The 25,980-nt window shown below is 38.3% G+C and overlaps 2 protein-coding genes across 4 annotated transcripts; both read left to right on the top strand.

Annotated features, from left to right (window-relative positions):
- Positions 1–4,500: 4,500 nt before the first annotated feature.
- On the top strand, positions 4,501–10,046 carry LOC106926241 (fucolectin-1-like). 3 transcript variants are annotated; one of them, XM_088014198.1, is made up of 6 exons: positions 4,501–4,607; positions 5,383–5,528; positions 6,221–6,254; positions 6,606–6,915; positions 8,081–8,226; positions 8,648–10,046. In XM_088014198.1, exons 3-6 carry the CDS (start codon positions 6,221–6,223, stop codon positions 8,995–8,997), a joined length of 840 nt encoding a protein of 279 aa, XP_087870324.1. In that variant the 5' UTR covers positions 4,501–4,607; positions 5,383–5,528; the 3' UTR covers positions 8,998–10,046. The 3 variants fall into 3 exon arrangements, with proteins under 3 accessions (XP_087870324.1, XP_087870323.1, XP_014856524.2); XM_088014197.1 differs by having other exon boundaries at positions 4,969–5,528; XM_015001038.2 differs by lacking the exons at positions 4,501–4,607; positions 5,383–5,528 and having other exon boundaries at positions 6,076–6,254.
- A 2,523-nt stretch (positions 10,047–12,569) lies between these two features.
- On the top strand, positions 12,570–14,980 carry LOC106926243 (fucolectin-1-like). Its single transcript, XM_015001039.2, is given in 5 exon segments — positions 12,570–12,603; positions 12,862–12,888; positions 13,056–13,353; positions 13,649–13,794; positions 14,440–14,980. Coding segments are annotated over 5 exon segments (855 nt in total). The 3' UTR covers positions 14,790–14,980.
- The last annotated feature ends 11,000 nt before the right edge of the window (positions 14,981–25,980 follow it).

The following is a 25,980-nucleotide window of genomic DNA, read 5'->3' as shown; positions in this document are numbered from 1 at the left end:
AATATATAAAATCTATATAAAACGAAAGGAAAAAAACCCCGTCATTCAGGTTGCTTTCTGTTTGTGTTTTAAAGCAGAATGTTGGTGTTCCAATTCAGAGAAATCGACTTAATCGCTCCTTAAGGTTCTTCACCAATAAACTGGCTTCAAAGTCCAATATGACTTCCACATTTCTAAAAGATGACAGACATGACAGCTGCCATGCAGCAGCAGCAGCAACAGCAGCGGCAGCAACAGCATCTCACCTCGACTCAGTGACCAAGGTCCCCTGACCGTCTCCTTTTGTATGCAACTCCAAAAATATAAAAATAAATAAAAATAGACAGTGAGAATCATGTAAAGTTTGCAGTTAATCCTCTGGTCTTTAAGTTCTATCATTTACAAAGCAATTTGTAAATTTTAGTAGAAATTACGTCAGTCGTTTCTGCAAAACCAACAACAACCGTCTTACTTGTTTTGCAGCAAGATGGTCCTGGGTTCAGATCCCGGCTTGGCGTCTTTCTGTACAGAGTTCTCATGTTCTTCCTGTGCATGTGTGATTTTCTCCAGGTACTCTGACTTCCTCCCACAGTCCAGACCATGATTGTTTGGTAATTGGTGTCTCCAAACTGTCCTAGATGACAGCTAGATTACTGAAATCCAGATAAAACATACCTTTGTCATTTTGTTGTTGATAATTATTAAATTAATAAGAAAAAAAGACTTTTCAAATGCATTAGGTCTTTGGAGAGGGCTTTGCTGGTTGGCTGCTGTTGTCTGGATAATCGATTTAACTTGCACGTCTGACAGTTTCAGTGTTAATAAATAAATAAATGATAATGATTTTATTGACGCTGTACAATCTGTGAACATGTGCCTTCCTGTAGCTGCGTTTTCATGCATGAGGTGCTGAGAAACGCCTCAGTGTTTGCCGTAGCGAAAAACAGAAACATGTTTTTTTCAACCAGCAGATCACCCAGGAAGAACCGGTAAAGTGACGGCGGCGTGGGAGGGGCTTTCCTCTGCAGCGAAATGCAAAGTGGTCAATACAAATCCTGAGGTAGCACATGAGAGTGGTTTAAACTTAACATTGTTATCTGCTGCCCAGGCAAACGTGCACAAACATCAAACTCACCAGGGATTACACAAAGCTCGCATCTATTACTTTCTGTTGATTTGTTACTTTATGCAGTATTTTAGATGTTTTAATCTCTGCACTGAAATAACTGCATGTTTCTTTTAGTTTTGTAGTAAAAGTGGCCCTCCTTTCACCAGTTGGTCTGAACGTGTATTCGGGGAACGCTGCGCGAACCGTGACGACTGAATGGGTGACAAACGCTGCTCATCCAGGGATTCACTCCCTGGACATTGTTTACATTTTTATCAAAATCTTAAGCAAAATCATTTACTTTGAGCTTTTTAGGTCAAACATTTCTCTCTTTTTGTTTGTCCTCTCATTTCTATGAGTTTTGTTGATTTCTGTTTTGCTCAGCAATCACTGTGGCAAACTGGTCACCTCCCATTTCTGTCCATCACACTTTAGCTTGTAATGTGGCTTTACATCCGTGGCTCCAAACACAGCACAATCAAACAAACCCACAACGGCCACAATGAAAATAATCAATTTTTTCCCTTTTTCTTGCTTCCTCTCTTTCCCCCCCACTATCTCAGTGCTTTCTACAAAGCCAAATTAAAATTAAAATAAATTCTTCTGCCTTTTATTTATTTTTAGGAAGACCAGACCACCTCTGTGTGTACTCTGCAGGTCACGTTATACATGTTAAATTATAATAACCTAAACTTCTCCTAAACACACATCTAATTTTATTCAAAAATATTAAACGTGTCTCTCTAGACAACAAGACCATCTCAGCTTACACAAATCTTGACTTTAGCCCACAGCGTTATCCCAGGAGGGGGAGGGATGGAGATTTTTTTCCCCTTGATTTCTGAGAAGGTGACTGATTGTAGATGCCTGGAGGTGTGCTGAGTGTGTTGGCACACATGCACTCAGGTTTATTGCATTGGAGAGGAAAGTAGAACAATGGTGCATTTGCACATGGGTGTGCTAAAGCCAAGCATGTGAAGAAGGTTTCAACGCGCGTTAATGATCCAGGAGTCCCCGGATACTGTTAACTTACTCATTCTGGCTTTCGGAGGGTGAAACGACTGAGCGGTTGCCGTGGTTACGCAAATGTTTCCTTTTCACACATAACTGATGACCACTAAAGTATTAAGTGGTGAATAAAAAGTTGGGACACGATGTCCCTGTTTTCATTTGATATGCTGAATCAAGCGTTAGAAGAAAAGTGTAAAATAATAGTTATGTCCATATTGATATATGCAGAAACATATGCGCGTAGTTTATAGATGCAAGCTTACAGCGAGGATCTGTCCAATAGAAAAATAAAACATCGCAAACCTTATGGTATTTACTGTATATGATGAGCATCTTATGTTTTCTTTTGCTAAAGTCTCATGGAGGGAACAGTTCCTCACCGATTGGAAAAAAGTTTGAGGCATGTACATTTTTATGCCATCTTGGATACGTACAATGTAATTCTAACAACAAGCTGGCATATAAATATCAAGAACTCGCTTCTATTAAGCTAAATATTTGTTTGTTCTTTTGGTTATTAGTCAAGTCAAAGTTTTTCCCTCTGGACAAAGTAGTGCCCTTGTGAAATCGGCAGAGAACAAATTAAATATACCTGTGTACCGTACTTAAGTACGGTTTCGATCATTTGGACTTGACCTGAGTAGAATATATTTTTATAAAACTTCTCACTCACTCCACATTATCAGGATAAAAATGACACTTTTTGCTCATTTTGTTAAAGGTTTTCGTTGCTTCTGCACAATCCTTACAGTGGAACTTGATGTAATGTTGTTTAACAAAGTAAACGTGTTCATGCTTCAAAATATCAAACACTACTTATGGTAGTGACAGAGGTTCTACAACAAAAACAATACTTGTCCTTAACACTAAATGTAAGTGCACTCAAAATACACTAATCAGGCACGTTTATATTACATAAAAATCAATATACTTAAAGTATACTAAGTGTAACTTAACTGTTCCAAAAAAATTACGTGAAAGTACACTTGGTACACTTTAAATTGTTATTTAATACAATTTAATTACTATTAAAATACACTAAGCAAAATTAGCTGTTCCAAAATGTCACCCTTTAAGTTAACTACCGTATTTCCTGGACTATAGACTATAAGACTATCGACCTCACTATAAGTCGCACCCACAAAGTTTTTTTTTGTTTTAAAAACCGGAAGCGTACATATATAAGCCGCTGATATCTCTGCTGCTCTCGGTTTTCCTTAGTAAACCTGCTATTAAGGACCCAGCCCTGCATCTTCAAAGCCGAACCATGGATTCGTTCAGCGGCTCTATGTCCCTCCTGTACTGTTAGATCGATAGCCTTCAGCTTAAAAGAGGCATCTTTTCCTTCGTGTGGTTTCCATGATGAGGGGGTGTGAGTTTGAAAACATTTCTCCGTCGTGCCTGCTGCTAGCATCTGCTTGTCCTAAATGAAAATTAGCGCTTTCTTCTTTGATTTCAAATTCTGACTTCCAATGATTGACTTCTTGCTAAAGAGCCCCCTGGTGGTTGAAGAAAAATCCACAGAAAATATGCACTGGACTAATACGGTAACCGTAAGTGAACTTGAAGTATACTCATGACTAGTCTGACTTAAAGTATGCTTTTACTAAAATTTAACATACTTAGTATATTTATTTTTCACCAGGGTATGTGGAGTCTGTTGTTGATTTTGACACACTGATGGTACAAATCAGTATTTCAAAAAAATGTAAAATGAACACCACAGTTTCAATAAAAGATAAAGTATGTCTAACCTTCATTCTTTGATAGAGCTTCTCCAACCTCTGTTCACAACAGAGGTTTGCACTAGACTTTTACCTTTGTCTGATATTTTTACTGACGGGGTCAAACAATTCAATAATATTTTAATTTAACCCGTTAGTTTTTAAAATAATAACAGTGAAATAGTGACTACCAAAAAACCAGCAGAGCAGGAAGCAGATGGTGTTTGGGTTGTGACTAAGTTTTTTCAGGGACCTACAATTATATTTACATTTATACATTTTTTGATAAATTAATATTTAATGTAAAGGCTAAAAGAAGCTTCTGGATGAACAAGTGATTAGTTTGTATGATCAAAAGGACAAAATTAAATTTTAGAGATGGCATCATCATGTTTCATATTGTACAACACAATTACACCAGAGTTATGTGAGATGTACTACCACTGCAATGCAAATAATAAACAAAGAAAAACAGATACAATTTTGAACCAGAAGTGTAAAATAACATAGTGTATTTTCAAACCCTCCATTGTGAAGGAAGATAAATATATTCAAATTCAGGTGGAAACATGAAACTGGATCTTATCTACATGAGCTTAGAGAGGGAAACCCCCTGATAGAGGAGAGAAGCTACATCAACCTAAACTGACTCTTATTTAGCTTATTAGTAGAGGAGGAGGCATCAGGGAACATCCTCTGGTCTGAACACAGTTGAGTGAAGGAAAACTAATTTTAGTGTTTGTTCTCAAAGATGCTGTGGATTCTGTTCTTCATCTGTCTGAGTGGTAAGCTGCTCATTTACTTTATAGTTTTGATGTTACAAATATTAAAACAGCTCTAAGAGTTCAGTGTTAATAACTTCGTACTTTAGTACACAACAAAATTAAATCATACTTCATAAAATGAGTTTGATTTTAGGGCTGGAAGCTGAAGTTTATACATATTAATGATTGTATTAAAGATAAAAGTGGCTCTGACTACCGACAAAGTGAACTACAAAAAACTGGATGTTTCCCATTTTTCTTTGCTATGATCCATTTAATGTTAATTCGTTAAATGGATGTATTGTGGATATATTAGAAGACAAATAATTCAAAATCATGTGAAGATCAACACTCTGAAGTTAAATTCTCTGTAATTTGAAAGCTTCACCCACAGAAAACTGCAACACACCAAACATAGAGCTGACGGACAAGAGAGCATATCAGTCTTCAACCTACATTTATGATGAAGGAACACCATACACAGCTGACAGAGCCTTTTATTAATCAACTTGTTCTCAGACCAACCAGCTGCCTAACCCCTGGTGGTCTGTAGACCTGCATTGTGTTTACAACATTACCTGTATCTGTCAGTAATTTGGACTATGGAACTAAATCTACAAACATATCAGGTGCCAAGATCTACATCGGGAACTCTCGTCACGTCTTTATCTTCTTGGCAACCTGCACATGGAGATTAATGTGAAGTTACATTTTGTTTTCAGTTTTTATCTCATTGCTGTTGAAGAATTGTCTTTGCTATGTCAGTGGTAGGTTTAATTTTCTCTCTCTTATCCAGGGTCCAAAACATCACAGCTTTCCTATCAAACCAGATCAATGTCTATGAGTTTGCTTCATCAGTGTCGGGGCGATACGTCACTGTGATCAGACCAGAAAATACATTTACGGTTCTCTGTGACGTGAAAATCACTGGAACAAAAATGGGTAAGTGATCCATGTACATCAACACTCACCATGAAAAGATACATAACTAAATGTATCATCATTTCAGGTTCCAGGGAAACTGACTAGCCTTTAATGCAAATATACTGCACTACCAGGAGATTTGAATATCTTGCTGCAACACAGCAGCTTATTGTTTTCTCAGATATTCACATTGTGGGCTGCATGTCTGTCATATTCAGAAATATAGCAGATGCGTTTTAGAGAAAGTTTTATTTGCACAACTGGGGACAACACTTTCCTCTAACCAGGCCAATTGAAGGCAGAACAGTGAGTTGTCATCACAAAACCAAATGGATTAGTGTACATAAGTCCATCAAATGAACTACAGCCAAAAACATTTTAGAGTGTATGTGAGATCTGTTCTCACACCAATGCAAATAATATACAAAGAAAAGTATAATTTTGAACCATTTGAATAAAACACAGTGGAGAAATTGCAAACCGCCCACTGTGAAGGACGCTGAACATATTAAAATCCAGGTGGAAGCATGAAGCTGGATTTTTATTTACATGCTTTTGAAGAGAGAAACATTGTGACAAGAGGAGTGAAGTTATATCAACCCAAACTGAATTTATTTGTAAAGGAAGAGGCAGCAGGGAACAGCCTCTGTTCTGAATATATAGTCAACTTTAGTTAAGAAAAACTAATTTTAGTGTGTTTGTCCTCAAAGATGCTGTGGATTCTGTTCTTCGCCTGTCTGAGTGGTAAGCTGCTCATTTACTTCATAATCTGATGTTACAAGTATTAAAACAGCTCTAAGAGTTCAATGTTAATGACTTCCCACTTTAGTACACAGCAAAATTAAATCATACGTCATAAAATGGGTTTAAGTTTAGTGTTGGAAGCTGAAGTTTATACATATTAATGATTGTATTAAAGATGACTACCAACAAACTGAACTAATTAGGTCTATTGTGTATTTTGTTTTGATCCATTTATTGTTTAACTATTCATGTCAAGAATTTATTGTGGATATGTTAGAAGACAAATAAGCCATAAAATGATTGTTATGTGAAGAACAACACTCTGAAGCTAAATGCTCTGTGATTTGAAAGTTTCACCCACAGAAAACTGCAACACACCAAACATACAGCTGATGGACAAGAGAGCATATCAGTCTACAACCTATACAGGCATTCATGAAATACATTATACTGCTGACAGAGCCTTGGATGGGGAGCAATCAACTTGTTCTCACACCAACCAGCAGACTGACCCCTGGTGGTCTGTAGACCTGCAGGGTGTTTACAACATTTCCTGTATCTCTATCTACAACGTTCATCAGAATAATGGTGTGACTAACATATCAGGTGCCAAGATCTACATTGGAAACTCTCGTCAGAACAACGGCACCAACAACAAGCTGTAAGTCTCATGTTACCTCAAATTGATTATTTCATGTTTTTAGGCTATCACATCTGTATCATCTACTGCAATCAATCATTCACATTAGCTTTCTCAGGGGCTTTGCATTCACACTATTGAGTTCCACTTTTCTGGTTGCTCCATAAATTTTTGCCGAGCTTCTTCTCCTGCATACTTTGTGATATTTTCACCATTCAACTTTTATGCTGTTCAGGTTGCTCTCCTAATGCCGACTGTATCTCTTGGTATTCTTAACCTCCGTACTTTTTATAATATTCAGCTTTTTATGAATTTTTCACCCCGTGGGGGAAACAGCTCCATCGTGTGGCAGAATTGTTAATTACAATGTAAAATGTCTGTTGTGCTTTACAGTGGATGATTCAGGTCCTGCCTATGAATTTCAATCAATCATTCAGTTTCAGGGCTGTCATGGAGGACACAAGGCAGCGGCCATTTTGAAGTTAGGCAGTTTAACAGCTTTTATGCTGTTTAACACCAGGGAATAATTTAAGCTTTTGACATTGCTTTTTTCATACTGCGTGTGGCATATCTTTTGTGGTGCTAAACGATGCATCCAAACAAATGTTAATATCAGTCAGGAACCATAAAAGGTATGAATTTCATTCACCCGCCATTTTTATCAGAAGGAATTGGAGAATGTTTCTGTCCTTTTCAAATTTTAGGTTTTACATGAGTTTTTCTTTTTACATTGCATGGAATAGACTGTAACTCAGACGCTAATCCCAGATGCTATCATTAGTATTTTAGCTAGTTGTAGCTTTTTAGCTAATTTTGGCTTTTACCTGGGTTTTTCACACTGCATGGACTATTTCTTATCTTTCTGCAAATCTTCAGCAGTTGGCTTCAAATGCTTTTGCCATTTTCACCAAAAGCATTCAGCATTGAGGATTCACACTTGCATTTTCATAAGAAATGCCACTTTCTAGTTGACCTTCAAAACACATATTTGGTAACTGCAGGATTTTCAATATATACCACAGTGTTTAAACATTGGGCACCAAAGTTCACATCTTTATCTTCTTGGAAATCTGCAGACACTGGGATAAATGTGAATTAAATGTAATTCCCAGTTTTTATCTCATTGCTGTTGAAGAATTGTCTTTGTCATGTTAGCAGTATCTTTAATCTTCTCTCTCTTATCCAGGGTTCAAAACGTCACAGCTTTCCTAACAAACCAGATCAATGTCTATAAGTTTCCTTCATCAGTGTCGGGGCGATACGTCACTGTGATCAGACCAGGAAATACATTGATGATTTTCTGTGACGTGAAAATCACTGGAACAAAAATGGGTATGTGATCTTGTTTATCTTGTTTATCAGTACTCACCATGGAAATATAAATAAAATACGTCTCTTTGTTTCAGCTTTTAGGGAAACTGACTAACATTTAATTAATGCAAACATATTTTGCTACCAAAACATTTGAATATCCTGCTGCAACACAGCAGCTTATTGTTTTCTCAGATATTCACATGTCTGTAATATTCAGAAATGTAGGAAATGAATGTTAGATAAAGTTTCATCTGACTGACTGGAGACAACACTTTCCTCTAACCAGGCTGAGATATTTTCTTCCTGTTCTTGATGCTTCACAGGGTTTACTTCACCCTTAACAAAATAAATTATTTTACAAAGTAAAATAAAGTGTTTACATTCCAACACTTTATTTTAAACTGAGTTCTTTTCTGTTTATTTGTTTCTTATTTTTAAGCTTCACCTTTTCTACTGATTGACCAAAACAAGACCTGGGAAGAAGCTCTGAACTACTGCAGAGATAACCACAGAGGTCTGGCCTCCATCTTGGATGAACAGATCCAGACCTTTGCTGAGCTGGAGGCTGAGAAAGCCAACAGTCCCTTCATGTGGATCGGACTTCACTACGTCTGCCGCCAGCAGTTCTGGTTCTGGGTTGATGAAAATGCTGTAGAGTCTAAGCGCTGCAGTCAGAATGTCCCAAAAGAAAACTGTGATATGAGTGGAGCCATGGAGACACAGGGAAACCATCGCTGGTTCAGCAAGTCTGATGATGAAGAGTTTAATTTCATCTGTTGGGTTCAGTAGAATCTGGGTCTTCTGCAATTATATTAGTATTTCTTTGTTGTCATAAAAACAGCTCTTTTTCATTGTTGTAAGTAATATGACACTTTTCAACTATTTTTCTCTATACTGTTGCAATAACTACTCTGAAGGTTTTATTCTACACCTTTGAACCATATACATCCCTCTGGAACCTGGGTGTTGGTTTCTGAAATTTTGAGTTTTAATTATTTTTTGCTTTCTATTAAACATAAAATAACTTTGTAAGGAATTGATTTTGTGACCGTTGATATTGAGTAACATTTTCTTTATGTCAAACCAGTTTAATAAATGTCATACAAAGCAAATATATTGTTCCATGACCACTATTGAGTTTAACTATATTTTATGTTCAAAGTGTCTGGAGATTCAGCTCGTATCTGATCAGTTCTAGAAGATATGTCTTTTTTTTGTTGACAAAATAGTTTTTAAATTCTGATGAGTTTTTATTTCAGTCTCACATAGGAGAGTTTTCTATGCTTTGAGTATCTTGGCTTCAGTACCAGTCAGTTTTCATCTATAATCTTTAGGTGTCTTTTGGGATCCACTGTATGTTTACTTGCTAATCTAATTAGGGCAAAAACAGGGTTAAATGACAATAGCACACTAATTTTCCTTTATAAAACATGCCAACATGAAAAAACATGAAAAATTAATAAAGTAACACATAATCTCGGCACAGTAGCTTTTAAGCTTAAAGTGTATAAATTGTCTTATTAAACAACCCCAGGGATTTATAATATAAACTTTATGAGGATTACATCTAAACAAATGAGACTTTTTGTCTGCTTGCTCATTATTAATGCAACTATTGCTTGTAAGTGACCTACATTCAATACGTTTACGCTTTCTCCAGGTGTGTCTCATCCCCTTGATTACCCCGTGTGTATTTAAAACCACCTGTTGTCCTCATCTCTGGTCGGATCCTTGTCATGTGTTGCCTGTTTCCCCATGTCGTCAGATGTTCCTCGTGTTGTTCTCTGTTGCTCTGTTTTCCGGATATTTTCATTAAATTCATCATTTTCACCACCTTACCTGGGTCTGCCTGCGTCCTGTTTCTCACCTCACCAAACCACATCATAAATCATGACAGGCAGGGTTGGGGGAGAGATGCTTGTGTGTATATATAAATATATATTATGTGTGTGTGTGTATACATATAAATATATATGTCAATATATATGACACATGTCAATTGTTTGTAAATGTTTACTCCTAAGACTTTTGTTTTTCCAACATGTTTGTTTTTCAGGTAATAGACATAGCCCCCAAAACTTCACTGAATTTATATATTCCAGTTATCCAACGTTCACACAAGCAGGCGGTTTTGAGTTAATGAGGGCTTGGGGCAGCACCAGGACTCGACAGCTGTCAGTTCTGCCATGCCCAAACTCAATATCTTAAAGATTCTGCTTCGCTTATTTACTATGCCACATTATACATCCGCCCTGTTCAGTGTAACCTCAGCATTGAACAGGTATTGTATGATTTCTCCACTTTCTTATGACTTTGTTATAACTTTGCTATAAATCCAGTGGACATGTCCTGTTGCTGTTTCAGTTGTTGATGCTGTTGTGTATGCTTTGCATATTCATTTGATAATTTTTCTGAAACCTATAGATGGACTTACAGAAAAGTAAAGCTAAGTTTAATTTCTTTGTACTTACAGGAAACAATTAGCAGACCATCTGACCTGGGACCATTAACTCCATGCCTATTTTGTGGAGAGGAATTTCCATTGTCCCAGCTCAGAGACCACAATAGGACCTGTAAAAGGTTCTTAAAGTTGTCCTACAGGGGATTTATTTACATCAGCAAAATATTTTTGTTTACTCAACAATTCTTAATAATTATCCACTGTGGCCACATGTAGCTTTCACAATTGTTTGTATGCCCTATTTTAACAGTGGAAAGCTTGATAAGATTATATTTTCCAAAACTTTATGAGATTGCTATTTTTATTATTATTTTTTTTTTAATTTAATCGACTGAGCATGCTACTGCATAAACAACAAAGCGTTTCCTTTCATAAACTGATTGCATGGCTTATCCTGCCCATGGCTCCATCAGATGGGTTACTGGACTCTGAAGGAAAAGGATGCGATTCTTTCCACATGTAAGTCTTTCAAATGCAGCTTTCTATATTTAGATTATTTGTTACATTTCCTCAAGTTCATTTCACAGCAAAATAAATGTTTATTGAGTCAACTATTTGTACGGGTGAAACATAATTGTAACCAAACCTGAAAATGTATTTTGTGTTCAATACAGAAGAAATAGGACAGTGCAAATATTTCTACTTTGGTTATCAAACAAGTGTCAGCTGTTCATGGCTGTATGGCCATTTGTGTTGTGTGACTATTAGTGACATCTGACAATATAATTATTCCTCTCTAGTGAATTACAGGGTGATTTTTAGAAAGAGGAAATCTTTTATTTTTATTTTTTTTTATTTTATCTTAAAACCGGATTGCCAGCGTCTCCGGTGTGCTGAGAGTTTCACTTGTGGAGCAGATTTATATCTTCATAAGTTTATACGCCTCAGTTCCCCGACCACCGGGCTTCGCAAGATATGTTAGTGAAATATGTTGTTCCCAAATGAACAGCAGAGTAGAAAAAAGAAGAGCTTGTTAGTTTAGCTCTGCCTTCGTTCAAAGATTGCTCTCTGATTTACATTGGAGCTCATATTCATTTTTTCTCCAAAGTAGTTGTGTAGTTTGTTGTTCGCTTTCTCACACTGATGGTGCCAGTCAATATTTCAAAAATTAAAAAGTGTACACTCCAGTTTCAGTAAAAGATCAAATATCTCTAACCTAGAGTTCATTCTTTAATAGAGCTTCACCAACTTCTGTTCACACCAGGGGTTGTGCTAAAATGTTTCTTTGTCATTTTGACTGATGGGGTCAAAAAAATTCAGTTATGTTTTATTTTTACCTGTCAGCTTTAAAAATAATAATAATGACATAGTGACGACCAAAAAACAACGATTGCATCAACACCAGCAGGGCAGAAATCAAATGGTGTTTGACAAAGGGCTGCTGCAAGTTTTTTCATTTACATTTCTGATATTTTTGGTGAATTAATATTTAATGTGAAGGCTATAAAAAGCTTCATGACTAACAAGTGATTAGTTTGTGCGATAAGCAAATAAAATGACATTTCAGAGACAACATCTGATTGTGTGAGACCAACACCTGGTCTCAACACAATCCAACTCTGTGCTCAGTTGTGTGGAATTTTCTCCCACTGAAATGCAAATGCTATAAAAAGAAAAATATCCACAATTTTGAATCAGCAGCATAAAATATAATAGTGCATTTACAAACCCTCCCTTATGAAGGGAGAGAAATATATTCAAATTCAGGTGTAAATATGAAACTGGATCTTATCTACATGAGCTTAGAGAGGGAAAGATCCTGAAAGAGGAGTGAAGCTACATCAACCCAAACTGACTCTTATTTTACTTATTAGTAGAGGAGGAGGCATCAGGGAACATCCTCTGGTCTGAATATAGTTTAGTGAAGAAAAAGTCATTTTAGTTTGTTTGTCCTCCAAAGATGTTGTGGATTCTGTTCTTCATCTGTCTGAGTGGTAAGCTGCTTATTTATTTTTTAATTTGATGTTTTATTGTTACAAATATTTTAAAAAGCCCTAAGAGTTTAGTTTTACTGTCAGTGACCTCCTACTTTATCCCACAGCAAAAATAATGCCAAACTTCATAATAAGGGTTTAATTTCAGGGTCTGAAGCAGAAGTTTATGAGTATTAATGACTGTATTCAATCTTGAAATGGCTCTGATATTTTCCACTATAAAAAACTTAATTTTTATCTGTTTGTTTTTCTCTGCAGGAAGGCTGTGTGCAAGTCACGGCCCAAGTAGGTCAAACGTCGTTTTTCCTTTGAACCATTTAATGTTTAACTTTTCACATCATAACTTTGTTGTAGATAACTCATGTGAAGACAAATAAATTATAAAATTATTGTAATGTGAAGATCAATAAATTGAAGTTAAATTCTCTGTAATTTGAAAGTTTCACCCACAGAAAACTGCAACACACCAAACATAGAGCTGACGGACAAGACAGCATATCAGTCTGCAACCTATATAGGCATTGATGAAATACATTATACTGCTGACAGAGCCTTGGATGGGGAGCAATCAACTTGTTCTCACACCAACCAGCAGACTGACCCCTGGTGGTCTGTAGACCTGCAGGATGTTTACAACATTTCCTGTATCTCTATCTACAATTTTCATCAGAATAATGGTGTGACTAACATATCAGGTGCCAAGATCTACATTGGGAACTCTCGTCAGAACAACGGCACCAACAACAAGCTGTAAGTCTCATCTTACCTTAAACTGACTTCTTTTCAGGATTTGACATGTGTTTCATCCAAAGCAATCACTGATTTACTGAGCTATAAAATACATATTTGTTAATTGTAGTCTGTGCAAATCTACACAATCTTGCATCCGTGTTTTAAACATTTGTATAAAGTTAACATCTTTATCTCCTTGGCAACCTGCACATGGGGAAAAATGTGAATTTGCATCTTATTTCCAGTTTTCATCTCATTGCTGTTGAAAATCCTTCTGTTATGTTAGTGGTACCTTTAATTCTCTCTTATCCAGGGTTCAAAACATTTCAGCCTTCAAGACGGGCCAGATCAATGTCTACGAGTTTCCCACTTCAGTGTCGGGATGATACGTCACTGTGATCAGACCAGAAAATACATTTATGATTCTCTGTGAAGTGAAAATCACTGGAACAAAAATTGGTAAGTGATCCATGTTCACTAACTCTCACCATCAAAAACCTATATAATATGATGTGATAATTTCAGCTTTCAGATGAACTGCAAAGCTGAATTTGATTAATTCAAATATATTGGATTACTATAAGATGTACATGTTGCTGCATCCATCCATTTTCTATACACCCTTGTTCTTTAGTGGAGACGGGAGGGGTGCTGGTGCCTATCTCCAGCTAACGTTCCGGGTGAGAGGCAGGTACACCCTGGACAGGTCTCCAGTCTGTCGCAGAGCAACACAGAGACAGACAGGACACACAACCAATCACACACTCACATCTAGGGACAATTTAGAGAAACCAATTAACCTGACAGTCATTTTTTGGACTGTGGGAGGAAGCCGGAGAACCCAGAGAGAGCCCACCATGCACAGGGAGAACATGCAAACTCCATGCAGAAAGACCCCGGGCCATGAATCGAACCCAGAGCCTTCTTGCTGCAAAGCAACAGCTCTACCAACTGCACCACTGTGGAGCCATGATGCTGCATAACAGCACCTTATCTGTATCACCCGTGTTGTGTAATGTTAGGATACAATGTTGTTGTTCTGTCATAAATCACTGGATATCTTGACTTCCTGTCATGTAAACTATGTTTAATTTTTTTTTTAAGCTTCACCTTTTTTACTGATTGACCAAAACAAGACCTGGGAAGAAGCTCTGAACTACTGCAGAGATAACCACAGAGGTCTGACCTCCATCTTGGATGAACAGATCCAGACCTTTGCTGAGCTGGAGGCTGAGAAAGCCAACAGTCCCTTCATGTGGATCGGACTTCACTACGTCTGCCGCCAGCAGTTCTGGTTCTGGGTTGATGAAAATGCTGTAGAGTCTAAGCGCTGCAGTCAGAATGTCCCAAAAGAAAACTGTGATATGAGTGGAGCCATGGAGACACAGGGAAACCATCGCTGGTTCAGCAAGTCTGATGATGAAGAGTTTAATTTCATCTGTTGGGTTCAGTAGAATCTGGGTCTTCTGCAATTATTTTAGTATTTCTTTGTTGTCATAAAAACAGCTCTTTTTCATTGTTGTAAGTAATATGACACTTTTCGACTATTTTTCTTTATACTGTTGCAATAACTACTCTGAAGGTTTTATTCTATACCTTTGAATTCTATACATCCTCTGGAACCTCGATGTTCGTTTGATGGGTCTTTATTGTCTCACATAGGAGAGTTTTCTATGCTTTGAGTATCTTGGCTTCAGTACCAGTCAGTTTTCATCCATAACTTTCAGTCTTTTGGGATCCACTGTATGTTTATTTATCTAATTAGGGCAAAAACAGGGTTAAAGACAATAACGGTTTTCCTGTATAAAAAATATGCCAACAGGAAAACTTGAAACTTAAAGTAACATAATCTCGGCTCTGCAGCTTTTAAGCTAAAACTGTATAAATTGTCTTAAACAACCCCAGGGATTTATAATATAAACTTTCTGAGGATTACACCTAAACAAATGAGACTTTTTGTCTGCTTGCTGATTATTAATGGAACTATTGCTTGTAAGTGACCTACATTCATTACTTTAACATTGTTGACCTTCCACACGCTTTCATTAGTTTATCCTAACATGATTTATGGAACTGAAAGATGTTTTCACTTCCAGCACCTGAATCAGACGGACAGTTCAAGCTTAAAACAAATGTTGGTTCTCTCCCAAGAACTGTACTGTCTTTTTTTATTTGCTCATTAGGTCTCACAGCTGTACCTACATTTCACTCCCTGGAGCATCTTTTGTTTCACACTTCTTTTGTTTTCAGCGTGCTGATATTTCTCTTCTCTCTCTTCCACTTCTGTCTCCCCCCAGTCCCTCTTCACCTCCTGCAGAGCTTCCATATCCGTTTCACCGCGGCCCTCCGTCTCCCTCCCTGCTCGCCCGCTTCCAGCTCCCCTCTGCTCTCCGACAACACCATTATATCAGGATAATGTACACAGAACGTTTCGCATTGTCCGACAGCGGCGATCGAATTGTGTAATGATGGAACAGACTACCTTTTGTCTTGTAAAATCACTACCAGCTTCTTTCCAGCTCCCTGGCCAGGTCTGTATTCGGGTGATAAACAGCGCCGTCTCCTATTTTTCCCCATATTCCCAGAATCCCATTTAGTTTGAGCCTGTTTTGCTCCTCAAATGAGTCATTAATCAATTTTTCAGGGTTTCTCAAAATGGGAGATCTTTCTCATATGTTTCTTCTTATTGTTAGATGTGACTTTTGTCGTTTGTTTTCTATTCTTTGTACGTCTTTGTTCGTAGAATCTGCTTTTATTTTAATCTTTTGTGGACAAGTAGCCAACAAATGACCTTTTAAGCCTTTATGACTTAAGTTTAAAATGTTCACCTGGATATGTTTTGCTAATTTTAACTGTACGCAGTTCTTTAAATGTAAATATATTTGCCCATTTATCCATAACAACTGCAACCCTCAATATCTAGCAAGTTATTTTCGCAATTTACTCTATAAAAAGCACGCCCCTCCAATCAATTTCACTCCCTGCTTTGGTCGGTCGTAATAACCCGACATTGGCTGGAGAAACGTCTCCCCTTTCAGAAACCGTTCGAATTTTTCGGAGTGTCGCTGAATTACGGTTCTGTAAAGCTGGCTGGATCGTCAGCGCTCCTTTTGGTCTGGAAAGGTTCTTTCACTGTTTTGCAACTAATTTAACCAAAATCCCAAATTCCACCAATGTACAAAATATTATTTCGTTTGGGCCAATAGAGTGCTTGGAGTTGCTGCACTAATTTTGCTGTGAAACGGAAAGCAAACAAAAAACACTGCTGTGTCCGACACTGGCCCAGAGGAGAAATCAAGATAATGAGGGATATCAAGATAGTGAGCAAAAGTCCTAGTGGAATAATTCAGAAAAATATGAGGACTTGTGTCAAGGCTTGACAGGTAGTGACGAAGACTAGGTAGTAGTTTGGGAAGCTGGGTTGAGTGTCATGAGTCAGATCCAAATGCAACAACTGCCATACCAGTAGGATCAAGAAATCCCTTAAAAGAGAAAATATCTGACATGAAATATGAGAAAGGATCTGGAAAAGCATCACATTGTGTGTAGACCTGAGAAATGCCAGGCAGATGAAGAAGAAAAACATTGACATCTACTAACTTGAAAAGGGTTACAAAGACATTTCTTTGATTTTGGGACCCAGACAAGTCACAGTGAGAACAATGCTTTTTGTCCATCTTTATTTCCATTGCATGACAAATGGAAATAAAACAAACAAACAAACAAAAAAACATCTTTGAACTACATCTTTGTCAGCAAGAAAATATCTTGAACAATCCTCTTGCTCCGACTTTAATTGCCAAATATCTGGAAGCGAGACCATCATGGACTGAGTGGGTTCCTTCACTTCCTCCACAGCCAAACTACAACCACTTGCAGACGGCAATTCAAAAGCACTGCAAAAACTCGACGTCATCGCTCACACCCGCTCCATCTGTTCACTGACTAGCCCAGGTATCAACCTCAATGGGAGAAATCCCAGCTGCGGCACTGGAGGGAGATGAGAATCAAGCTGAGCTGAGGGAAGAAATATCCAGGCTAATCAAGCTGAGATCTACGAAAACTTTTTTGCAGAAAAGCGCATGGTTTCATGCACTGATGGTTACTGTAATAGGCAAAAAGATGGTTAGACTGCGTCATCGGTACGTTCAAATCAATCCACACAGGCAAACACACACACAATACCTTATGCTAAATATGGACAGGATGTCTTTGTGTAGAAGTGTGATTTGTTCGCCCTTCCAGTAAATCTGAACAGAGGACCTATTCACTTTGTGGATGTAGCATGAACTGTTACACGCAGATAGGGGGGCTTGTGGTGTGTCACGTTGCCTGATCAAATGAGGAACATGTTGGCTGCAAACGGTGTGCATGGATATGTGTGCTGGTAGAAAACTGGCAACATCTGGATCCACAGTTTAATGCTCCCTTACCACAGAGAAAGACAGTATTGTTGTAAGGCAATTACCGTGACACACACACAAACATCCGAATGGGGCGCATGTGCGCGTGTGTGTGCATGTTCATGTGATTTACTCACAACCATCCATGCGTGCAGGTTAGTGCAAGTGTATGCATAATTACACATGTATATCACCCCCGATATGGGACCACTGCAGTGGGACGGTGAAGAAATCCTGGATGGCTTCCACTAATCTCCGTAAATGTGGGGGTCCGCGAGGCTGAATGTGTGACCCAGTTTGACGAGCCAAAAATCAAACACAGTTTTAAAACGCGGGCCACCTCTGCAGTTTTTATTAACCCACCATGGAGCGGTGTGCTAACAAAAGCATCTGTAAACCGCACCGCCGAAGTTTGTCTGAAAGCATCTGGGTTTACATTGTACCTGTCGTCTTGACAACAGTCACCCAGGGTTGGCTCATGACATCATTTCTGGGTTTAATCATCCAGCTGGGGAAAATCCCCTGCTCTGAGACCCAAGGAGCCAGACCAGCGCTGTGCACTCCGAGAAGCTCTCCTTCTAGGAAACAAGGTGTGTTTGGAGGAGGGAAACTAGTGGAAACGGGTGAACGAGGACATCCAGACACACACATGCACCAAGACTTGATGAACATTAGCGTAAAGGCGCTACTGAAAGCAGTTCACAAATATCTGATTACATATCAGACTCCTGTGTAAATAAATACATGTTTGCTGTGGATGTTAGCAAGGGTACATACACACACACACACTCCAAACACATAAACATGCACACATCCAACAGCTGGGAGCGAAGAGTGAAAGTGTCCCGTTTCTTAGAAAGTAGCGAAAACTCCTGCAAACTCTCAGTGCCGTTGATAGAGTTTAAACACAAATGCAACCATATACACTAGGTCTGTTCTACAGCATTATGTTTTTTATTCTTAGTGTTAGTAATAGTAATTATTCACTTTGATGAAAAACAAAGCAGAAACACTATTATTTAATTCATTTCCCAGTTGTACTTAAAGGAAGCCCCACGGTGATTCTACACGTTTTTCATGTCACAGTTTCTATACTCACCCAGACTTAAATTTCCAGAGTTAACAGTCCATCTTTAACAAACTTCTATGAAATAATAAGAATAATGCTCGCTATCTAATGTTTCTATAGTGATTACACGTGAACCTAACCATCCATCCAGGAACCTGGATGATTGGCAAACCAAGAAATTAGTAGATTGGATGGATGGATGGAAGGAAGAGTGAATAAACTCATACACACATTTTTACACGCTCTTGTCGTTTCCTTTTCTACTCCAATTCAAACCCATACATTCCCCCATGTTTTTCCAGACTGTGTGGGATCCCTGGAACGTCTTAAAATTATTGTGAAATAGCATAATTAACAGCGTAATACCTCGTCCTTTGAAGCGGCGAACTTAACACTGAATAGACAAGCCGTTCCTCATATGATTCACTTCCCGAAAGTGATGCAAATGAAGATTTATTCTTCGGAGATTGCGAGAAAATTATGAGGAAATGTAGCGTCATGACCGAGCCAAGTAAAATACACAGACAACAAAGAGATCTTATTAGCCTCTAAATAACTGATGCTTCATGACTCAACTGTCAGTACATCCAGATCGCTCCTAAGTTTATCCATGTGAGGGTGTTGGTTCGACTGTAAATGCCAAATTGCCTTCATCAGGATCACCCAATGAGGAAAAAAAAAATGAAGGTTTGCCAACTGTGTCTACTGGAACACGAGCCAGAGCAAACACCGCACTGCCTCGTAATGAGTCGAGGCGTGGCGTAGTACCTTAACCCCATGTTTTAATTTTTTGACGTGCGAGAGAAAAACTCTGTCTCAATCTGAGAGCGCTTGGTGGGTCGGAAGAGAGCTGACGGGTTGATGACAAGGCGGACAAGAAATTGGAAGCAGGCGAGAAAAGAAGACACAATGGGATGGGAGGAAGACTTGAAGAAATACAACCAAAAAAAACAAAGAAATGAAGCACAGTGAAATTATATTAAAAGATTTTGTGGTAACTAAGCAAGCAAAAATGTTGTCACACCAAGAAAGAGTCATTCTAGCTGTGTCTTCTTCTCCTACCTGCATCCAACAGGTTTAAGCTGTTATTCAATCCAGACCCAGGATAAACTGCTACATTTCCAAGAAGTAGCTCCTTTCATTTATGATTAGTAAAGTAAACTCTGTTCTTTACAAGTATGTCCTGATCCGGCTCCAAGTTTCAGCTTCATTTTTTAAAATAATTCAATTTAATTAAATTCAATTTATTTATATGGTGCTAATTTACAACACATGTCACCTCAAGGCATTTTACAAAATAAATAAATAAATAAATAAATTCGAGGCATGGAGCAATTGATTGAGCAATCACTTGGCACTGAAGCAGCTAACTGTGTGAAGACACCTGTTCTCGAGGTTTTATGCGAGTCCCACTGTTGCTAAGATGGCAGCAATTTAGAACCACATTAAAAACAAAAAAAAAGGAAAACAGTAAAATCACCTCGGCCAAAACTGGCAGCTCTGGTGTTTCTTGCTTAGCACACAGGATAGATTATTCACAAATTAAAAACGGGATGCCAAACTGCATCTGGGTAAGTGAAGTTGTGGATATTGAGCTTGACTGAAGGCCTTCATTGGTTTGGTGTTCATTTAAGACTAACAGCTCGTCAAACAGCTCAGTTTAGTCACTTTAAAATGTTCAAATCTGTGGGAAGCTCGTGAGAAAAATCTAATATATCCTTTTCATCGTACATTATTTGGTTTGGAGAAAGAAATCTCTATCAGAACATGATTTTTAAAATATTTTCTGCAATATTTTTAAGTTACAAAACAAATTTGTTTCACGATCATTTTAAAACACTATGACATGGTGCAATTTCTCAGGTTCTCCGCTGGTTCCAGTCGTACTTTAAAGCCGCCATTGGCTGCATCTGTCATCTGCGTCGAATGCTGTCACCCCTCTTCTATTCAATGATGCCATCCTGCTTCAAGTGAGCCATGTGCTTTGGCTAAAATCTCCCATGAGCTCACTTCAAAGCCAGCTGAAACCTCCTGAAAACAGTCTGCTGATGGAGACCGGGTCAGAGCGGCACACACACACACACACACGCACACACACACAACCTTCACACGTCCACGCATGCATGCATGGACGCGTTCACACGCCCGCACCACAGAGCGTCGTCTGTCTGCGCAGCCGGCTGACATCACCTTTTTATGAAGTGCACCCTGTTTTACACTGGCAGGGGCCTTGTTTGGATGGAGCTTTGCTCCGAAATTGGCCAAGCACAAAAATAAGAGCGCTCAAGTCGGGACTAGGAAGAAAACCTGGAGCTGCGACCAAGAAAATATAATCAAACCTGAGGCTTGGGCATTTGTTTTTTTCTTACGCAGCCATATTGGGCTATGGGATATATTTAATAGGTGGAAATGAAACAGGTTTAATGACAGCAGAAAGACTTGAGACTTCACTGTAAGCTGTTGCAGAGCACCCCGAGTTAATTCATAAAGATGCATTCAAGTTGGATTTTTATTTTACATTGCTTTGGCAAATACATATATATGCTTTTTTTGTGGAAACTGTCATCATGTCATGACAGTACGGTATGAAGCAGGTAATCTGTGAAAAAATGAAGCTCCCATGCCTTCTCCCGGTTCTAACCAGAAACAACCAATCAGAGCCAGGAGGCGGGTCTTAGCGCTGTCAATCACAATTTTCTCAACGCTGCAGCTAACAGACAATGTTGTGAAGCTCAGGTTAGTTAGCATGACCATCAATGACAACAGATAAATGGATTTCCTGTAACAGTAAGTTGTTTCTACGCCATTAGCAAATTGATTGGCAGCGCTAAGACCCTCCTCTGGGCTCTGATTGGTTGTTTTTGGAGCGGTTCATTTCTTGAGACAGCAATGGCAGCTCAAGAAGGAGGTGGAGAAGATTGACCTTTTCACAAACTATTTGTTTCATAACATACTGTCACAGCATGATGACAGCTTTAACAAATATGTAAAAAACATATTTATAAAAGTTACATACTGCAGCTTTAATATAATAAAAAATAAATAAATTAGAGTTTTCACCATGCTTACAAGAAAACTTGCTTTACATAATTTTTTGAGAATTATTAGCAAACTAAGTGCAGCTGGAATCAAACCCACACATTTCAAATCACCTGTCTAATCAGACAGTTTGAGTTAAAATCAAAACCTGATCCTAATATGAGCTTTAGACCAGATTATGTTTCATCATTAATCTCATTTATTTTGCTCTGGTAATCAAAGCTCTGATGTGTTTCATTTCATGTGTGTGAGTTTGAGAGATACTACAGCTTGGAAAGCCAGAGGAAAGAAAAAGAAAAAAGGACAGAGGGCCAGAAAAGTGAGCAGTCTGTTTTTAATCTATTATTTTTTGTTTAACTCCTATGAATTCAAAAGCAAGACAGCACTTTGCTTCCAAATTTTATGCAACATCTTCTCTTATTACACAACTACTGGCAGAGGACACCATAATACATGGTTGCAAAATCAAACGATTGTTAAGACTCTACTGAACGCAAAGTAGGTGAAGGGGCAGGAGGAGATATTTTGAAATCCAACATCTGTGACGCTACAGAACTAAAGGATAAAGTGCTTTATTTTGGTTTTGATTCATCTACAGTTGTTTATGAGATGTAGATTTCAGCTCACCATGGGTGAAGTGACTTTTATTTCAGTTTCATTCAGTCAAATAAAAACATTTTATTAACTATAAAGTCTTTAAAAAGAGGCAGTCATTAAAAAAAACTAAAATAAATAAACAATACTTAGCCTGGTGGTCCGCCAGGCTTATGATACACTGAGGGAAACCCTGAAATTAGTCCATTTTAGTTGCTTTGAAATTACATCACTATTTGAAATCTCTATTTCCAGCAAGTAAAAAATTACTAAGAGAAAGAAAAAGGAAAACAATATAGAAGTAAAAAAATTAACATAAAAACAATGAAAATGTATGAAAAAAATAATGACTCTGTTCCTTAAAACTCTAAAATGAATATAATAATGACCAACTTCTATAGCCAGCAATAAATTTACCTTGTGCTCATCTCAATAGTCCTGCCTTACACACATTCACTCTTAACATTTTTACTTTACAGGCATAAAGCCTGTTAAAGTCAGAAATATCAGTGTCAGGCACAACCTCGTTTGAAAAAGATTCAAGCAGGCTTAGAAATCTCTACTGCTAAGAGAAGTGTATTTCTTTTGGAAGGCCGCTCAGACACAAAGCAGATGTGTCACTAATATGAGTTAGTCTTCCAGATCATCTCAAAGAGTGATTAACACATTTTGACACTTGGACTCAGCCTTTGATGAGATGTTCAATTCAGCGGAGGAGGGAATGAAAGGTTTTGTGGTTACTGTAAAGAGATGTACTTACTGCCACTTTACAGGTGAGCTGCAAAAAAAAAAGAAGAAAAAAATCGTAATAAAAACCCCTCACGAGTCACTGGTGTTTAAGACCGCAACATTACTTTGGAAGAAAGCATGGTTTTATGCTCTTTGCTGTCCTGGCATTTAGAAAAGCAACGAGAAACTTTTACGAGAATACTGATGGATTCTGAGAATGTTTTATTTCACCAGGCTTCGAGGAATGCTCTGATGGGACCGTGCGGTTTGACAGTTTCGGTTTGCCAGAAGGATGTGCTAGCAGAGATCATGGCCAGTTTACTTGGTAACCATGTGTGTATGTGCTTAAGGCAGATTGACACACACTCCAGCAGAGCTTTTCTGTCAAAGCGCCGTCAGATGGATCCATCTGCCTGCTGCAAACCTTTCTAAATCTGTTAGTCATCTGTGTCCCCGTACTGAAAACCTAAAATAAGACGGATGCCAACAGTAGTCATCTAACATCACTATTAAATATTAGTTATATGTTCTTTGGGAGAACAAAGTCCAAAACAAAGATTTCTAACATGTTTGAAGGGATGGGTTAAAGAAAACTCGACTCTCCAATGTCGTTATTTTTTTTCCACCACCTTCAATGTGCTCACCAAACCTGAATTTGATTTTCTGTGCTTCAGCAAAAAGGTGGACTACATCTAATGGGTCTCAATAAATCTTATTTAAATTCACTGAAGTTAAATTTTAACTAGAGACGCCGTCTGGACCAGACAAAGTCCAGGTTTTACCTCGTATTTATCATCTGCATGAGGTTGCGACCAACTGCACCCTTAAAACAAACGTGTTGATATCAGAAACACATTTTCTTTCTTACTATCAAGTACACACATCTTGTGTTGATTTCTACAATTTATGTGTCGTTAACGTGACACAGGACATGAGTTAAGCCATCGACCAATCACGTCACCTCCCTGAGGTCTGCAGCTCCGGAACGATCCACAGGAAAAACAGTCAACTGAGGCGACCGCAACTGTTGTTTGTCTGGGTAATCTGGCTTTCTCCTACATAAATCTTTAGTTAATTGGTTTCTCTAAAGTTGTCCTTAGGTGTGTGTGTGCGCATGTGTGTGTTTGTCTCTGTGTTGCCCTGCAGTGGACTGGCAACCTGTCCGAATAAGTAGTACCCCACCTCCCTCGCCCGATGAGAACTGGAGGTAGCCGTGATTGTTCAAGAGTTTAACATGTCCTGTGTGTCAAGTTGTTCAAATAAAAACAGCACATAAAGTGTAGAAAACAACACAAGATGCGTGTCCGTGATAGCGTAGAAAATGTGTTGCAAATAAACACGTTTGTTTCAAGAGTTTACGCTTCAGAGGTTGAGGGCCACAAGCTGAAATGCACTGGCCTGTCATTAAAGTTGGTTCCTCATCACTGCGAGTGCTGCTGGAGTCCTTACCCCACCAGAATGTTACTTGCTTGTCAAAGCAGATAGAAAATCACAAAATCTACCCCCTGCTTCATATAATTATCTGAATTAGTCAGTGGCAGATGCTAACTTCCTTCACCGCCTATCGGTACGTCTCAAGAAACCAACCAGCAAGCCAAATGTGCTTGTGTAAAGAAAAAGAGCAGCACACTGCTGCTGCCAAGCGTTTCAACCCTGATGGACGATTTGTTCGTCCAACCCATGTGTCATGTTTCCAATCAGTGCAACCTGTTACGAGAGCCGATGAACACCCGTGTCAACAGCGCCATTAGAAATAGGACTGTGTGCCAGTTGAACACTTTCTCCTTCCACTCAGTTGCCAGATGTTTGCAGAAAACATCACTTTGTATACCTCTGGTTAATGTTAAATAGCACTGTAAACATGCAGCTCATTTATCATTTTGCTTCCCGTTAGCTTGGAAGTCACTTTCAGGCATTTCCAGCCTTCTCTTTCCTGATACAACCCAGATTTTATAACCGGTTGACACCGTGGTAATAAAACCACCATCAGCATCCATTAGAGACAGCAGCTGGTCCGTAATTTCATTACTTTCATAATGTACCGTTCTCCCTCCAGGAGAACACGAGAAACAAAAAAATGTCTTGTACTTTCACATTCTTTATTGCATATCTCTTGTTCAGAAACAAGTCTTCAAATCAACACTGCAAATATTAGTTTTCCTTTTGGCATCGGACAAACTCCTCGCTCCAACTGTGCAGTACTGACTTTTTAGCTCATCGCAATATAATTGTCTAAAGAGTTAAATTATTTTACAGCACTATTCAGACATTTGAGTTGTTGTGTTTGTCTTTATGATTCATCTGAGTGATTGATCACAAAGTAGCAGAAATGTGGAGATTTCACTGTGATCTGAACCAACTTGTAGGGAGCTAGTATTTACCTGCTTACAGATTCCTTTTTATGTAATTTTTCTTTTTTTCTTTTTTTTTTTTTTGTCGCATACATTTTTCAGATCATTACATTTTAACATCAGGCTACCAGTAAGCTAAATGATGTTTTCAGATGATAATTTGAACGTTGAGCTTTAACTTTTAACTTTGCTTACTTATAAACAACATGTGTTCGCATAATCTCATCTCTAAGTGGTTTTGAGTTTTATTTCTCTCAGTTTAGTATCATGTCACCTCCTTCCTTGTTTTCATTCTCTTTCTTCCCCATCAGTTGAACTCCCTGCTCTCAGATTGACTCCGTCTCCCTTTTCAGCTACTTTTCTCCACTTCCCTCCTACATCAGGTCCTCCTCTCGGCATGCAAGTAACTAATCTGCCTTGGGGGCTACCTAATTTGTATAACGCTTCTACCCCCTGCATT

This window comes from Poecilia mexicana, unplaced genomic scaffold, assembly GCF_051168715.1.
Source record: "Poecilia mexicana isolate PSO_F unplaced genomic scaffold, ASM5116871v1 scaffold_16, whole genome shotgun sequence".
NCBI lineage: Eukaryota > Metazoa > Chordata > Actinopteri > Cyprinodontiformes > Poeciliidae > Poecilia > Poecilia mexicana.
The sequence above is the reverse complement of the archived record's forward strand: the minus strand, read 5'-3'. Positions and strand labels throughout refer to the sequence as shown.

Bases quoted from the DNA above. Each gene is read 5' to 3' on its own strand.
- LOC106926241 (XM_088014198.1), top strand. From the start codon at position 6,221: ATGCTGTGGATTCTGTTCTTCGCCTGTCTGAGTG. The intron at 6,916-8,080 runs GTAAGTCTCATG...TCTCTTATCCAG, and splicing joins AACGGCACCAACAACAAGCT to GGTTCAAAACGTCACAGCTT. The intron at 8,227-8,647 runs GTATGTGATCTT...CTTATTTTTAAG, and splicing joins AATCACTGGAACAAAAATGG to CTTCACCTTTTCTACTGATT.